Source organism: Dipodomys ordii, unplaced genomic scaffold (genome assembly GCF_000151885.1).
Source record: "Dipodomys ordii isolate 6190 unplaced genomic scaffold, Dord_2.0 Scaffold97, whole genome shotgun sequence".
In the NCBI taxonomy this organism is placed as follows: domain Eukaryota; kingdom Metazoa; phylum Chordata; class Mammalia; order Rodentia; family Heteromyidae; genus Dipodomys; species Dipodomys ordii.
In genome coordinates, this window is record NW_012267313.1 from 5,763,944 (window position 1) to 5,781,893 (window position 17,950).

Sequence of the window (17,950 nt, forward strand, 5' to 3'; positions counted from 1 at the left end):
TCGGAGTAACTTCAATGGAAAGGATTTTTTTTGCTGGGTCTACAAATGTAAGTTTACAAAGTGCTTAACTCTTTTGTAGCCGATGTGTTCACCTTCCTTGCCAAAAGCAATGGAAATGGATAGAATATTATATTACTTCATTTCAAATTGGAATCATTTGGGCTTGACGCTTCAGGTTCAGATATTTTAAAACAAAAATAACTATGAAATTTTAAACAGGCTATTGAGAGTGATCGGATATCTCACCCAAATATTTGAATGGACCAAAAAAACCCCACAGAATCTGAAACAGCTTTAATACAATAAAAGAAGTAAAGTTAGTTATAAGATACATCTTATAAATATGTAGAACAATTCCAAAAATGGACAAATAAATAAGTTCTAAATATCAAGAAAACATACATAATATTTAACAGACAAAATGTTTAAGATTTTGTGGGGTAGAAAGGTTTTAAGGTGAATAGACTATAACTTCCTTATTATTTTTTATTATTTACTATAAGCACTTTTTTGTAATTTTTTTCTAAGCAAGCACTTTACCAGTTGAGTCATGTCTTCAATCCCTTTTTTGCATGCTTTTGTTGGGGGTTTTTTTGGTCATGAAGCTTGAACTCAGGGCTTGGTGCTGTCTCTGAGCTTTTCTGCTCATGGCTAGTGCTCTACCACTTTGAGCCACAGCTCCACTTCTGGTTTTCTGTTGGCTAAATGGAGATAAAGAGTCTCATGCATTTTCCTGCCTGGGCTGGCTTCGAACCATGATCCTCAAATCTCAGTCTTCTGAGTAGCTAAGATTAATTATAGGCATAAGCCACCAGTCCCCAGCTGCATTGGTTATTTTAAGATGGGATATCCTTTATGCCCTGTGACTGCCTGGACTTAGATCTCCCTCCTTGTGATTTCTTTGTGGTTGACAGGCGTGAACGACTACACCTGTCATTGCTTCCCTGGTAGCTGGAATAACAGGTGCACTGAGGCAGAGACTAGAATAATTTTATGTTGGTTTTGTCCAGGCTTATTAGGATTACAGGCTCCCAGCTGAACATTTGACTTCCTTAATTGATTTTATTGACAACAACACTTGACGATCTCCAGGAGCATAGAATACATGACGCAAACCTCAGCTTTTATTTAGTTTATTACGATGAGCCAAGCACATTCAGCTTAAGAAAGGAGGCTAACACATATAACAAGTTGGGGCTAGATTATACAAAGAGAGCAAAAAGAGTGACAAGATTTTTCAATTGGTGGAACTTCTATGTGGAAAGATGATTATTACTAGTATGAAAACAAATGTGCAATAGCAACTATGACTTGTGCAGAGCCAGTGTGCATCAGGTGTGAAACAGCACTGCCCTTGGTAAAGCGGGACCCGCCTTTCACCGCTGCACATGCTCATGCGTCCGTTTGAACTGGGATTTCATTGAGGCTCCTTCACAGCGCCAGTGTAGGGTTGGCAATCAGCTGTGAGTTCTTCTCACACCAATCAGCAACTCCCTATTCTACATCTCTCAAATCCTTTTTCTTTTTAGTTAGTGATTTGGGGGGGGGGATCCTCAGTGGAGAAGCAGGAGGAACATATTTTGCGATGGGCTTGGGGTAGAGGGGGAGGCACCAGTGGAATTAAGAAAGCAAGAGGAGTAGAGCAGACACCAAAAGGCTGAAGTGAGAAGTCCACGGGAAAACCCAGAGAAGACAGGCAGGCACACTTGTTACACTTAGAAAGTTACACTGACAAATAATTAAGAAGAACACTGGGGTGGAGTGGAGTTCCTTGTATGTTATTAAGGTAAAATCATATCTCAAAACACAGCTATCAAGTGAAGAATAAAAATGTCAGTGAAAAGGCATATAAAAGGAATTAAAATTTCTTCCTACTTGATGGCCCAATTTTTACAAGCGGTCATTTTATTACACACCTGCTCAGAACCTTAGGTATGTCTGAGGATAAGCAGAGAATCCCAGTGACAGTCCTTAGGGAGACTGGTGAGGCGGGGCAGGGAAGGAAGGGAATGGAGAAGCGTGTCCCCTCCAGGGTCTCCAGGACCAGCTCTTCATGCCCAGAGTGGACTGTCTTCACCTGCATTTGAGAGGCAGACTCAGTGCTCACACACTGCGATTGCCACGTTGAAATCGAGTACAATCACCAGCACTTGGTGTTCAGTGTGCTTCCGAGCAGCAGGAAGCCTAGGAGCACCTGGAAAGAGATATTTCTGTGAAGAGAAGGAGACGAAGAGGTTTCGCACACCAGAGGCTCTGCTTTATACGGTCTTTCAATATCTGGTGGTAAGGCTGTCATCCCTTGAATCTGCAAAGGAAAGAACAGACAGTGCATGGACACGTGACTGAAGAGTGGGACCGTAGGCAGTCTTGCTCACTACAGATATTTCAACAGGGATCAAACTGGTCGTGGGCTGCTGCAGAAGCCAAACACCCCAGGAAGTCAGACCCTGAGGGATTAGGAAGGAGGCAGAAAAGAGGTCAAAACATTACTGGAGAAAAGAGCCACAGAGAAGACACTGATGAGTTTTGTTTGTTGGGGCTTGGTTTATTTTGTTTTTGTAAAGTTGCTAGGGCTGGATTTGGGGCCTTACACTCTTGCCCGGCCTTTTTTTTTCCCTTAAGGGTGGTGCTTTACCACTTGAGCCATACTTTCACTTCTGGCTTTTCACTCTTTCATTGGAAACAAAAGTCTCATGAACTTGTCTTCATGGGGTGGCTTGAATCATAATCCTCGCTCAGATCTCAGCCTCCTGAATAGCTAGGATTACTAGTGACTGAGTCTAATGCTTTTCAAAGCTCTTTTCCCTTCTGGTACCCACTTTACTTTCAGATAAAGTTCCTCCTTCAAAGGGAGCTCTCAGGAATCAGTTTTCAATCATTTCAAGCAATTACTGAACAAATAAATTATTATACATATAAAAGAACCAGCCAGGCACTGGTGGCTCACACCTGTAATCCTAGCTACTCAGGAGTCTGAGATCCTAGGATCATGGCTTGAAGCCAGCCCAGGAAGGAAAGTCTGCGAGACTCTTATCTCCAATAAACTACTCAGAAAAAGCTGCAAGTGGTGCTGTGGCTCAAAGTGGACGAGCATGAAGACAGAGAGGTTCAGGGACAATGCCCGGGCCCTGAGTTCAAGTTCCAGGACTGGCAACAAAAAAAAAGAAAAGAAAAAGAAAAAGGCAGGGAAGAGGGGCTTTAGATGTATAGATAGTCTGAATCTTCTATTTTGTTCCAGGCAAGATATGGCAGTAAAGTTCTCAGTTCTCAGAGGCGGAATCAAAGTGGGACTTACCGACCACTCTGCGTTGTCTGTCTTGGAGCATCTCACGTTCACTGGCAGACTAAGGACCAACTTATTGAAGGAGATGCCTTCCTTTTTAGTCCATTTGAATTTATTCATCGCATCCATGAAAGAAAGATTTTTGTACTGCTTTGGGCTTTTGATAATGAAAGGCCAGGTGCTGAAATTAAATAATCACAATTCCATTCAGAAAACCATTACACATTTTTTTAATTTTTGACATAATAGAATATACTTTGTACTTATTCATTGTTACACTCACAGATAATTCCTTCTAAAGCATTTATGAACTCATTACTGGATGCTAGATTAAATGAGACTTTTTAAAGAATGGTATTTCTTGTTATAATAACAAGTGTATTAATTTTAGACAAATAATTTTGCCTCAGAAAAACTGAGTCTTTCAGTTCCAATTTCATAATTCAACTGGTAAGTATTCATTTCTGAAGAGTAAAGGCAAAAGATGGAATTAGGAAGCCTGCAGATTCTTGAAAGCTAATGCTAACTGATGGTCATTCAAAGCATTCCGTGGAAAAGCCTGACCCCTACTGGTGGTCCTGTTTTGCTCACCTATGTGAAAAGATAAACAAAATATTTCCATTTGAATCAATTGCTTGAAAAAAATTGTGCCCAACATACTCTACTTTCACTTGCCCCTCTTAAAAAAAGTATGTTAAATGTCCAAGAAAGACAGAAGAAGATATATGTTGCTTGAAATAATAGTCTTCCAATACTATTGTTCATTAGCTGTTTTATGCCATTGACTTCAGGAAAAAGAAACACACTTTATTGACACATTAAAAAATGAAGACAAATTAATTAATCGATGTCACAGGAGATTAACATGGGTGCCTAAAATGATGTTCCAGTGATTTCCAGTAATTATCAAATAATTTACCTCAAGCTGAGGAATCTTCATTTTAAATATTTCATTGTCACAATTTGTTTATTTTTGTCTTTACTTTCATTCTTGCATGCATAAAGACTCTCAAGGAAACTGCATATTCTCTTTTTAAATAAGTGTTTTGAGTTATGCAAATGAAGTTTAATGTAAGCACTGAAAAGTAGCTCTATATTCTTAACAAGGGACAAAATGAGAAAGAAAGTGGACAAAGTGTGAATATCTCGATATTCTTCAGTTCTTTGGTTAAGATCAATATACCTTTGTTGAGTTTTAAGTGCATTATTTTACAGAGATCTTAAAGTTAAATAATAAATTAAGAGCTATCACATTCCCATTATATGAAACATGTAGCAATTGCCTAAGATCTACAGCATTTTCTAATTAAATTATGGTGAAATACAGCGATAGTATCTAAAATTAGTATAGAACAAGAAATTGACTTGAAAGAAGCCTGGTGAATATGCATGCAATGGAACTTTCAAATACCTGCTAAATTTTATGAAATATAAGTCATTTAAAATAGTAAAATAAAATTTCCTTTTCCAAAAGATAAGATAACTATTTTGAAAAGCCTGTAATATAAAATGAAATAATATAAAACAAAACTGGACATTATCAAGGGAGGGGAGGACAAATTCTCCATCTGCAGACACCTAATATACCACAAGGTGGCGAATGATTTCTACTGAGGTACTTAAGAACGAACCCAAACTTTTCTTACCTAGCTGTTAAAACTGAACACTGTAACCATATACAATGATGAAATAAGCCAATATACTAGTGTTTATTAAGACTGCATAGCACAAATAACCTCCGTTTGTAGAATTTGGAAAAGCTCAATGGTTCATTTAATGGGACGCAACATCTGAGGATGGGGAATACATTTCTTTCATCTTGTAAACATACAGCTTTGGATGGCCATTTGTTTGTAATGTTCTCTCCAATCAATCCATAAAGAGGAAAATGTCCTATTCAACATATAAAGTATATTCTAAAGGAAGAAAAGCTATTTTTGCCTGAGTAAGAACAATAGCAGATGGGTGTGTTGGGGGCTGGGGTAGAGCTCTGTGGTGTAGCACTTGACTACATGTGCCAGGCCCTGGGTTTGATCCCCAGCAGTAGAGCACAAATCAAAACAAAACGAACAAAGAAGAAATCACCAATGTATTTTCAATACAAGATCATACTTACCAAAATATTTTCAAAACAAGATTATTTGTAAATGCCATTTTATGTGCTGTTTTGATTTCTATGAATGGTTTATTAGACATGAATATTTGGATCTAATTACATCAGTCCCTTTCATTTTGCAGTCCTAATTATCAGAAACTTCTTCCACAGGAGGAAGAGGAAGATACTCCTAACTGTCCCATTTATTATATACTGTGCCATATTGAATTATGAATTCATTTCTTAGTTCTTTAGCTGCTGTTTTCTTTTCTATAAAAGTGGGAGTGTGTCCTGACAGACCATTATGTTGTGTAAAAACAGATTAAATAAAATCACTCATGGGAAGATTCATAGTACTACAACACAATTTACCAAATATTTTGTTGTTTGTATTTTACTAAGTAGACTTCTGTTCTCCTGGTCATTAGGTTGTTTAGAAATGAACCAAGTAAAATATATCTATGGATAATTAACTTATAAAAAAAAGAATGTTTTTAGTTCACAATTTATAATCTCACAAAATTAAGTCCTATTATAACCTACTTGACTATCTACATTTCACCATATCCTCTATGTTTTTACCTCACTCGTAAAAATAGAATCTCAAGGGTCTGGGAAGGGGGCTCAGTGGTAGAGTGCTTGCCTTGCATACATGAGGCCCTGGGTTCACATAAGCAGAAAAAGCCAGAAGTGGCACTGTGGATCAAGTGCTAGAGCGCTAGCCTTGAGCAAAAGAGCTGAGGGACAGCGCCCTGGCCCAGAGTGCAGGCCCCACAGCCAGAAAAAAAAATAGAATCTCAAAAATCTATGTGTATATTTTTGTCTAATTACACAAGTCCTTACATTTTGAAAAGCATTAATTATCAGAAAGTACTTCTTACTTAAAATAAACTATTCCCTATCAACATTTCCACCAGCCATTCTAGTTCTTCTTATTGATATCTGTAAGAACTTGTAAAATCTTTTTCAATATCTACTTTTAAAAATTAACTTTAAGTAGTATGAAAAGAGGTTTCAATTCACCTGGCAGTTTATAATCACCGGCATCTACTTGAATTTGTCCAATTTTCTCTGTCTTCTTTTCTTTTCTTTTCTTTTTTTTTTTGCCAATTGTGGGGCCTGAACTCTGGGCCTGGGCACTGTCCCTCAGCTCTTCAGCTCAAGGCAAGCACTCTACCACTTGAGCCACAGCGCCACTTGTGACTTTTTCTGCATATGTGGTGCTGAGGAATCGAACCCAGGGCCTCATGCATGCAAGGCAAGCACTCTACCACTGAGCCACCTTCCCAGCCCCTGTCTTCTTTTCTTAATAGAGCTTTCTTTCTTTGCCCTCTGCCTCCTTGGGATGCAAACACTCAATGCATCCTGTGGGAGCCAAATGGTGACTGAATAGAATCACCTCTCCTTGACTCTAGTACAATCATCTTGATCCAAGGCGCCCTCATCTCTCACCTGGGTAATTGGCAGTTCCCTGGCTGGAAGTATGCTTTCTTATGTTGCCCTCTCATAGTCCTTTCTCAACACAGTAGGGAAGTGATTTTTGTCGTGCAATATGGTGGGTCCTCTTTGCACTGCTCCTAGTTTCCCATAGTCTACTCCCTCTTGGCTTACTTCCACCTCCTCTCTTATTCTCTCCTGAACTTCCTCCTTCTCTGGACAAATGCACTCTTTTACTGCCCCTCAAGCATGCTGGGTTCGTACCCATGCTCACCACACATTTGTGGATTTTACTTTGCAGGCGCTTCCGCATATAGGTGTCTGTTCAAATATCTCCTGCCTAGGAAAGCCTAACTGGAAAGAACTATATAGTTCCTTCATTGTTTTGATTGTTGCAATAACAACAGCTGCTAGTTAAAATTCTATACTCTCTCCAACTCCAGATTAAAGGAAAAGAATATTTGCCTAATGTATCATTGTATTCCAAGTGGTTTCTGTGATGTGCATTTGTGCAGAGTTTATATGGAAGGTCTGAGGCTGCTATCCCAAGAAAGACTTCCTTCCAAGCTTGAACCCAGGCTGGTGTCAATGATTTCCTATACTCATATAAAATGATCTCTAAATGTTTGAAATGACTCAGTATGTCTAGAGAGTTTGGTACAGTCAATGTGCATTTTTTCTAAACATCTGCTTTCCTTATCAGAGTATAGAATTTTAGCACATATTAAGCATAGAACACATATGTCCCTGACTTAAAAAATGAGCAGTGGGGTTTCAATGAATCAATAGTAGTTGTATTTCATATAACCACAGTTCTAAGCCAGTGGGATTCAGTGCATTTTGTGTGACTCTCCTGAAGAAGGCCTCTCAAAAGCTTCTACTGAAATTTCTCTGGACTTCATGTGATTTTACCTTTGTTCACTGAGCTTTGTATCCTTGCCTTGTAATAACTATTAGCTATAAGGACAACTAAACGCTGAGTCCTTTAGGTCCTCATAGTAAATCATTGATTTTGCACATAATCTGTTGTTCCTTAGACATGGCAATCAAGAAGCATACTAGTACTATTACTACTAGTCTACTACTACTCCCCAGTGACAAGTAATGAAATAGAACAGCATATAACATAACCCATTACCTGATAATGACATCAACATGGGAAAAAAAGCCACCCTAATTTAGTGTAGAACCCAACTACAAAATCCATTGACCACTTACGTTACTGGTCTGTAGATCTCCTTTACGCCAATGAACTGCAGCTGTTCCATGATGTCTGGAATACTGGCACATCGGGTAAGATTAATTCTTGGGTAATAAAGTAGGTAGGAGAGACACATTTCATTCCTGGTACTGAGTCCTCCCTGAAAATGGAGATATTTAATTCAGCAAAGTTTGTGTCCTGCCAGTTCTGGTACATAGATCATAAAAGTCACCAATATCATGGAGTTCCTTCCTATTCTGAGATGAATTAAAACTGAAAAGTAATGATGCAAATGACTGTTTCTCTTTTTCTTCAAAATTAAAAGTTCCTCTCCAAGAATGAACTTTAACAACGAGAAAAATGTTCTTACCCAAGTCATCCCAACTCTATCCTTTGTGTTGTAGCGGCACTCAGTGATTAGATTGTCTCCCTAAAACATAAAAGTGAAAGGTTTTCAGGTTGAAATTTTATGCTCTTTTAATTATCGCACATATTTACAGACCAATGATTCCTATTTGCTATTTGAATGTACATATCACACTACTTGATTCAAGATAAGACCTTTCATCTGTTTTACTCTAGGTTTGCTAATATAACTAGCAAGCAAGCCTACAAATACAGCTCTCTATGTCAGGCCAGACTTAATACACTTTGTTCAGCTAAAAAATAATAATGATTAAAAATACCATGTAATTCTAGGCACCAGTGGCTTATGCCTATAATCCTAGCTACTCAGGAAGCTGAGATCTGAAGATCACAGTCTGAAGCCAGGCTGGGCAAGAAAGTGTGTGAGATCTTTATTTTCAATTAGCTACTCAAAAGAAAAAAGAAAAAGGTCAGAAGTGGAGCTATCACTCAAGTGGTTGAACACTAGCCTTGAAGAATGAAGCTCAGGGACAGTGTACAGACCCTGAGTTCAAGCCCCAGAACCAGAACAAAAATAAATAAACAAATACCAATATCACTTATCTCTGAACAGCCTTTGTAAGAACATCAAATAACACAATACATATTTAGCCCTTAATAGAGATTAGATACTAGAGATAAATATTGATGTGGTTATTTATTATTTCACATTATTTCCTTTAAAGCTCTTTATTTTCTTAGAAAAAAATTATGAAGCAAATTAATGATAATTTATTGTTCTAATTCTTTCCAATTTTTGACCATAAGAATACACAGGAAAATGCTGATAGTTTTATGGCTCTCCATGAAGATAAGTGAATGGAACAACAGGTCATGTACAGTTTCTGGCAGCAGCCCCTAGATTTTCCCTCCCAGTATGGCTTCTTAGAGGGGCTGGAGATCAGAATCTCAGCAAGTATTTATGCACTAGTCATGATGGACCAGTAAGGAAGTGGTGAGATCACACAGGCAAGCTCATCATATTGGACATACAACGCTTAAGTATTTTGTTTCTCAATTTTCATTTTGCTAATCTCAGGGTGTAGCCAAGAGGTTCTGGAAGGAATACAGATTCCAAGCTGTGAATATAAAAAAGGATAATCCTCAGAACAAGCATGTCCCTTTCATCTTCCCAAGGTACTTCCTTTTGTTTTTCTTCTTAGTTTTCCCTTACATCCTCTTACACTAGGCCTCTTCCTGAACGGTCATCCATCTAAAGAAATCACATAGAGAACAGACTGCTGCCAATATCATTGCTGTTTCATATCCTGTTTAAGAATGTAACTTTAAAAGAGTTGATTAGAGGCAGGAAATTCTGCCACTATTGAGTTTGATAAAATGTTGGGGAAAAAAAGAAGTATCATAAAATTGATGAGAAAAAAATGTCTTCATTACTGTAAAAGATAAGACCCTCTTCTTATGCAAAAACCCCATGTATTGTAGACTGCTGAAGAATGAAATTAAATACGTTCAAGTATCTTCTTTTTCTATGACTTTTTATTAGCATAGACTAGTTGTCCAAGAAAGGTTTCATTGTGACATTTCCATTCATGCACAGAATGCATCCCAAACAAATTCACTCACTCTCATTCCCTTTACCTTCCTCTTCTTAAACCAAATTCAACAGGATTCATCATTCTGTGTGCATATATGCAGATAAATACTTTCAACCATCTGACGAAAGAATTATTCTTAAATTCTTTTTTACTAAAATGAAACGGCTAAAATTTGTCCTCTTGTCAAGGGGACAGAAAGAAATCTCTGATTTTATCTTATTAAAATCCTAAGCCAAAGAATCATTCACTATTGAAACTTTCTTTAAATTGAGAAAAAAAAAAAAGAACAGTAGCAAACGTTAGAGATTGGAACCTAAAATTGGTTTCATTTTACTTATTCTTTTTTCTTTAAGAAAACTTGTATTGCCCTTGGCAATAATAAGAAAGGTAAGTTTCAGTGTTGGGAAGAAGATGAAACACATTCCATCTGAGTTGTGCAGCACCTGCCGTGGCTGTAAGAATATGGACATGGTGAGATATTTACGCCATTGTTAGAAACCTGACCAAATCTTGGCAGATTTGTCTCATGACTGTTATAACATTTTTCAGTGAAAGAGAACAAGCACATACGTACAGGTAAGATTGTTTGCTCTTCCTTTAGATACTGAAACTCCTGGAAATTGAAGTCAAAGTCATCATCATACGCCAGTAATTTCATTTCCTGCCCCTTGCGAAAATGACGCAGCATGATGCCTCTGCCAGCCAGGTGCGCGTGGAGGAGAACCGCAAACACATGGATCCCGCTCGGCTTCTCAGCTTCCAGAGCCTCAGGGAACACAAAGAAGAGCCAATCAGCCCAAACAAGTGCCTGTCCAGACAGTTCATGTTCAAACATACCGGGAGGAACGACTGAGAAGAAGCTAAAGTGATTTAAGTGAGCAGTTGATCTGCCAAACCTGTTGAATTGGGATTGCTTAATGTTTACTTTGGGAAGCAACATTTGCCAGGACTCAAGAAAGGAAGCCTACCAGATCACGCCTAAATGTGTCTTCCCTTTGTCCTCTTTTAGGAGGTAAAAGGCAGTCATCAAAACTCCTAGCAAAAGATTCTAGCCTGTAGCAACCTGAAAAGTAGTCTAGATAGGAGAATTTCCCCTGTTTTTCCAGCTAGAATGAATTTACCGAATGTTGTCATGGCAATTTAAATCATTGTCTACATCACTCAGCAGACTCTCAGCTACTTCACCTGTCTACAACCACTATCCCTTATTTCCCAAAAGTATATGATACGTTTTGAAATACTTTGATTCAAAGGAGAAACTATCAATGGAAATTGTCATTATTAAGTGTCTATACTTGGCTTTCTCATACACAGGATGTATTTTACATTAGTTACTTACTTATACTCAAGTAGTAAAAAGAAGAAAATTTTAAAGCAGAGGAAAAAAAACAAGGAAGAATGGGGAACATAAATACAAATAAAAGGTAAAGTAAATGAAAAGAAACTGAACAAAGGTAGAAAAATGTAATAGACTAAAGTGTCCAATATAAAAGAAAGGAAGCCAGGTGCTGGTGGCTCACACCTGTAATCCTAGCTACTTGGGAGGCTGAGATCTGAGTATGGCGGCTTGAAGCTTGCCCAGGCAGAAAAGTCCCCATGAGACTCGTATTTCCAATGAATCAATCAAAAACCGAAAGTGGTGCTATGGCTCAAGTGGTAGAGGGCTAGCCTTGAGCACAAAGAGGCTCAGAGACAGTGCCCAGCTCTAAACTCAAGCCCCACAGCTGACCCATAAGAAAAAAAAGAAAAAGGAAGGGGATAGAAAAGGATGAAAAGCACCCTACAAGTTTTTCTTTCTGGAATTCTACACCTATAGTGTTCATGCTTTAAAAACTCAGCCACGTCCTGATGAAATAACACTGATAGCTTTAACAGTGTCAATAAGAAGAGAACAGATTTTCATACTAGTTTCTGAAAGCATGTGCTAACTAATAGTAACTCCCAACAATCAGCTATTACTAACCTCCTCTAGACATTCCAGGGTGCAGTGACCTTCAGAGCGGAACTCAGGCAGCCCTGGAGGGATGGTATGGAAGAGGCTCACCCAGAGCCCAGCCTCGATCACCCCAGCATCATACTTCCTTGTGTCCATCGTATGAAATAACCTCAGCCCAGAGCTATCTATTAAGCCTAGAACAGAAACACATGAGTGCGTTTGAATTCTTAGGTAAAAAAGAATACCTCTCACGTTCATTAGACTTATTCATATTTCTTGAAAGCTCACCAAAAAAAGAAAGACAAACGGGGCTGGGAAGGTGGCTCAGTAGTAGAGTGCTTGCCTCGTATGCATGAAGCCCTGGGTTCAATTCCTCAGCAGCACATAAACAGAAGTGGCACTGTGGCTCAAGTGGTAGAACCCTACCTAACCTTGAGCTGAAGAGCTGAAGGACAGCGCCCAGGCCCAGAGTTCAGGCCCCATGACCAGGCCAGGGAGGTGAGGGTGGGAGAATAAGACAAACAGATATTACTGGAATAAAATAATCCACTTTGTTCACTGAAGTGAAAAATGAATCCCCACATTGTCAGCAACCATTATAGACACATGTGACATGCTCTGGGAGACCGCTTTGGTTTTCTAGCCAGTATATTTCACAGCTATCTAACATGAAGAATGAATGAGAATTCTAAGGTATTTATTAGACGATAAATAACCCCCATCCAATTTTATGCTATATTGTTTTTAGACGAAGTTCAATAACCTTTCTTAGCGATACAAATCCTTCCATGTAGAAACCATCAACTGATAGAGAAAACTGCCAAAGGTTAAATTTCTTCCTAGTCACTATTCTTTTATCCATCCAACAAATAGTGATATGATGAACAAATCAATATTAACAATCTATGATATAACCAGTAGTATATTAGCATTGTGGGGATCTAATAGTTATAATAAGAAGGAAGGATATAGACCCAAACACTTTATAAATCTCTTCCACTAAGTGTGCAATTCATTGACTTCTAGGAGTAATAAAACCTGAGTTTATATTTACAGCCTTGAAAAGTTTGCTTTTTCAGGGAAGATTCTTTAAACTACCCACCACACATCCCAGGATATGACAGATCACCAATGAAATACTCCCATAATATCAGGTACATCCTTCTTATGACAGTTGAAAATCATATAATATATAGTAATTTAATATTTGAGTATCATTTTATGTGCTAATTTTATGTTATTGAGAGGCTTCTTTGACTGTTTCTCTTTCTCACTGGACTGATTTCCAGTGCCAAAGACAGATTATACAATCTGTCTTTCACCTATCTTAAATCCTCAAGGTTAGGAGTGGCACCCAGTGTTCTAGTGCTCAGTATTTGCAGAATAATTACATAAATCCAAGGATAATGGTTACTTGGAATTCCTTCCATTGAGAAGGAGTTGGGTTTTGTTGGGGAATACTACATAAGTAAACTCAGAAATCAAATGCATAGTCTTATACCTGCTCTTCAAATCAAAATCATATTACACAGACATATTTATGGATTATTTATTACATAACAAAATGCTTAATAGTTTTTATTTGTTTGCTTGCTTGCCTGTTTGGGGTAGTGCTTGGGTTTGAACTCAGGGTCTTGCACTTACTTGCTAGGCAGACGTTTTAGCATTTGAGCTGTAATGACCTCAGCCCTGTTTTAATTTAGTTTTTTTTTTCCAGCTTTTTTGCCCAAGACTGTCCTCAGACTGTAATTCTACCTACATCTCTCATGTTGTTGGGATCACTGATGTACACAGCATACTCAGCTGGTTTGGTGAGATGGGTTAAGAAAACTTTTTTGCCTGGGCTTCTTGTAAGCCACTTTCTGTCCATTCTGTCTCCTAAATAGCTGGGATTATGGGCCTCTTAATACACCTTCTAGTATGACAAGTGATAGGTAGCTTTTTCCGATTTGCAATTAGAAAGAAAATGTTTGATAAGCACTATGTGCTTGGGGAAAATGCATAACCACAAGGAAACACTTCTGTTAATGCCACTTTTTGTTAGCATGGAAGTATTTTTAGGATGAGAGACCCTGTGCCCATTTGTCTGGTTAAAGCCTCAGTGAAATTCTGAATAGCACTCTCTTTTGTTCTAAAAAAAAAAAGATAACAAATGTACAAAGATAACAGATGTCAAGGCTAACTCTTTCTCCTATTGGTTGCTATGTTGTTTCAGCTCTTACAAACAAGTGACATAAGCTTTTCAAGCTCACAAGTGCAATGTGTAGAGAATGAACTCACCTTTCTTGTGTGTCGGGTTATCATAATGGACTTCCAGAAGCACATACTGGGGATCTAATGGAGTGCCCAGGGATAATCCCACATGAGGTGGATAAGAGAAACCCTAAATATGGAAAATTCTGTGAGACAATATCCTGTGAAAATCCTTAAAGGATCTACTCCATTCCCCAACACATTCCACTTCCAATACTCAGTATTCAATATCTCAACCTTCTAGGATGCCATCAGTCAGTCAAATGTCATCACTTGAGGAAAGAATCCTTCCCAATAAAAAGAGAAACATACTACATTCATATTAAAAATACATAAGAGCCTTATGTAGACATATCAATGCCATATTTGTGGGGAAATCAGATGTTCAGTTAATTGCTCTACATCTCCGTTTGTCAGTAGCCCCACCTCTCCACCAATGGCCCAGGCAAAAATCACTGTCTCGCAGGTGAGGAAGGCATCGGGCATGTTTGGGTGGTAGCATTCGTGGCCATAGTCCAGAACACTGTCATTAAAGCTGCTGCTGCACTGGTAGAGCAGGATGTGGTGGACCATGCTCTCATGGCCTCTCTGTATCACCGGCTCAACCTGCAGAAACACAGGAGAGGAAAGATGAGAAAGGAGGACATCCTACAGTGTCCAACAATGAGCACAAAATTGGTACCCGGATGATATAATCTTCAAAGGGCTTTTCTTCTCAATTATGAAGAGAATATGCCGTTCAAGATGGTAGGCGGTGGTGGGGAGGGACATAATGGAACCACACAGATAACTATTTACTCCCAGACTTGCAGGACATTACCAATCTTCTTTGTTTTCAGCTCGCCTTTGTGGCTCTTACCCATTCTTCAGAGCAACTGCTTGAAAACTTGTTTCCTCCTCTCCCAGGCCTCATCTTATGATTTCTCCACCTCCTTCTTACTTATTCTGCCACATTAACAAAAAGGTCAAGGCTACAGGTACAATGTGCTCAGTCTTTCTCTTCACCTCAACTGAAGGTGGTAGAGGATGTCTCATTCATCTTTGTGTGTGCATGGGCTGAGCAGGAAATAGGGCTAGGAGATGGATATTTTCATTTTAGTGGTAAGCATCCCATTCTCATAAATGTTATTATTATAAATGTTATTATTATGATTTCCACTTTAGAATTTTAAGTGGGAAAATATTGTCAGTGATGTGCCTCAGTGATACTAATGGAACTGGAAGGGGGAAAGGGAAGACCAATTATTATCCAATAAGCAATACTGTGAGCGTGATCAAGTTATCTTCCTCCTTCTCATTGTCTCTCTGTAGGTGTCCTTCCTAACATCTGTCTATTTCATCACAATGAGTTGAGCACACCCTCCGTCCTCCCAACATCAACATGAAATGGAAGCCTGTGTGTAGCCTTGCTGGACCGCTTCTATGGCCATGAGTTACTGGAACCCTTGAATAATAGATCTCCAAGAGTTTAGCTGTCTTGGAGCTTAGCAACACAATTGCCTTTAACCCCTAAAGGCAATCAACTTGAAACTGCTTGCTCTACTTTAGATTGCATAGTTAGATAAAGTGTTTTAAGGTACATTCTCCTACCACCGAATTTCTTATGTTCTGTAGGTTTTCTATTTTCTTCCCATGGAACATTGAGCAAACAAGAATTCCTACACTTTTTCAGGCTTCAAATGGCCAATTACCTTAACAACAGCATGCAAGAGAAAAAACAAACAAGCTCATTTGTACCTTTTTTGTGCTATGCCCGCTTGAAATCGAGAATATGACTTTATTTGGAAATAAGGTCTTTGCAGGTGTACTGAGTTATGATGAAATCATACTTGATAAAGGTGGATTCTGAGTTCAATGACAGCTGTCTTTAAGAGAAAAGTAAAGGAGATTTGGACACACACACACACACACACACACAACTGAATTAAGTTAAAATCATGATGACCCAAGCCAAAAAAAGTACCAATAGCTATGAGAATCTGTTCTTCTCTAGAGCTTTCAGAGGGGACCTGGCCTTACCTTGACCTCAGATCTCTACCCTCCAGCACTGGGAAATAATAGGTGTCTACTATTTCATGATGTCTGGCTTATGTTCATTTATGATAGCACCTTGCACTCAATTTTCAATTGTAAATGATTTTCAAATCTATATATTTATATCTTGATCATGATTGTCCCTGTGATTATGACACAGACATAAAATACACATTTTCTTTAGTGATTACTAATTAACTTTATCTATAGCTAAATATACATCTTCCTCCAGATTTTAATTTGTGCAGTAAGAAGAGAATTATCTTATGCACATATGCTAAGCTCCATGAAGGAAACACAGCACTCTTTTTTGTTTAACACAGCTCTTTTAAGCAATTTTCCTATACTCATTCTTCTCATGCTCTTTGCTTGTTGAAACATGAGTGGAAAAGAGGAACATAGCTCTCCAAAAACAATGTGCAACTCAGTAAGTTAAAATTTAAAACAAAGGGGGAGCGGTAATGGGAAGATATGCTAATAAGGTGGAATTTTTAATCCCTATCATTTTTCTTCTTGCCTATTCTTGTTCCTGGCACCTTACTTTAAATAAACAGCCTAAGGACCAAGTTGCAGTTCACATAAAAGCCCATAAACTCTCTCTGACAAAGGGCATCCAGAGGGTAGCTGGCTCATAAAGTGGTACTGCCTATGAGATTTCAGACAGAACTAGCAGTTTAGGTGGGTCTCTATGGTCCTGCTCATATGCTCCCATGAAGATGTAAGACAGATGTATTTGCCCCCTACTCCTGTCTTATGCTCAACCCTAACAGGAAGGGGATCACTCAGCATGACAGTTACAATAGTTAACCAAACAGCAAGGGAATGGAATCTTCATCCTATCAATCATCTACTCTGAAGGAAAAAAAAAATCAAAGATCAAATCAAACCTTGACTTGCTGATGTGGTTTGAAGGGCCTACCATGAACGAACTTGGTAGCTGAATCTCTGGAAGTGACAGCATATTGAGGTAGAGGTAAAGAGATGGAATGAAGAAACAGGAGGAACAGACAGGAGATGTGTAGGAAATAATTCACTTCTTACTGCAGTCTTAAATCTCATGAGAACTATCCTGTTCACACACATCTCTTCCATGCAGCCACATCAGCTAAGGAAAGGGAACTCAAACCAGTAGTCTCTTTCTTTTGGTATTTTTTAAGAAGTAAAAAGGAATCCATCTTTTCTAAATGCTGGATGTTGTGGGTTTCAGCAAGTCCCTGGGCTGACAAATTCTAGCGCATGAAAAGAAGCCAGTATGCTTCACAATACACAATAAAGTTAGCAAAACCAAGAATTATCAGAGATGAAACTGTTGTTTCTGAAATTAGATATATCTCTACCAGGGCAAGATACTTAACATTTCTCTCACTCTCTTTGTCTATTCTATAGGTTTGGAGACTTGGATTTCCAATCATCCTGACTGTCATAAAGGCAATGACCTTCATCTTAGACTTCCAGACTCTAGAAATACAAGACATACATATCTGTTCTTTATGAATTACCCACTGCAAAGTATATTGCTATAGCAACACAAAGATATAAGAAAGTTTCAGGAACTTGCCTTCTGTGCAATACTCTGAATCCCAGCAAGATAATCTTCCAGGTCATCAATTTTCTACAATCTATGACTCCCACACTACTCCTCTGTAGCTGGCCATGTCATCAATACCCCTTCGTCTGACACTCAGGGCCCTCTCTCATTAGTTGTCTTCACAGTCTTCATAATCCTTTTTTTTCATTTTTAAATTTTATT

General features: G+C 38.5%; 1 protein-coding gene across 1 annotated transcript in view; it reads right to left on the reverse strand.

The window, feature by feature from the left end:
* Nucleotides 1–1,085: 1,085 nt before the first annotated feature.
* The window catches only part of Moxd1 (monooxygenase, DBH-like 1), a 59,528-nt gene continuing 42,663 nt past the window's right edge, over nucleotides 1,086–17,950 (reverse strand). The window contains exons 5-12 of the mRNA XM_013026806.1: nucleotides 14,593–14,772; nucleotides 14,194–14,296; nucleotides 11,941–12,107; nucleotides 10,552–10,743; nucleotides 8,387–8,446; nucleotides 8,034–8,176; nucleotides 3,296–3,464; nucleotides 1,086–2,305 (exon numbers count right to left, since the gene is read on the reverse strand). Coding sequence (XP_012882260.1) covers nucleotides 2,141–2,305; nucleotides 3,296–3,464; nucleotides 8,034–8,176; nucleotides 8,387–8,446; nucleotides 10,552–10,743; nucleotides 11,941–12,107; nucleotides 14,194–14,296; nucleotides 14,593–14,772 — 1,179 coding nt within the window. The 3' untranslated portion in view covers nucleotides 1,086–2,140. The remainder of the gene's footprint in view (nucleotides 2,306–3,295; nucleotides 3,465–8,033; nucleotides 8,177–8,386; nucleotides 8,447–10,551; nucleotides 10,744–11,940; nucleotides 12,108–14,193; nucleotides 14,297–14,592; nucleotides 14,773–17,950) is intronic.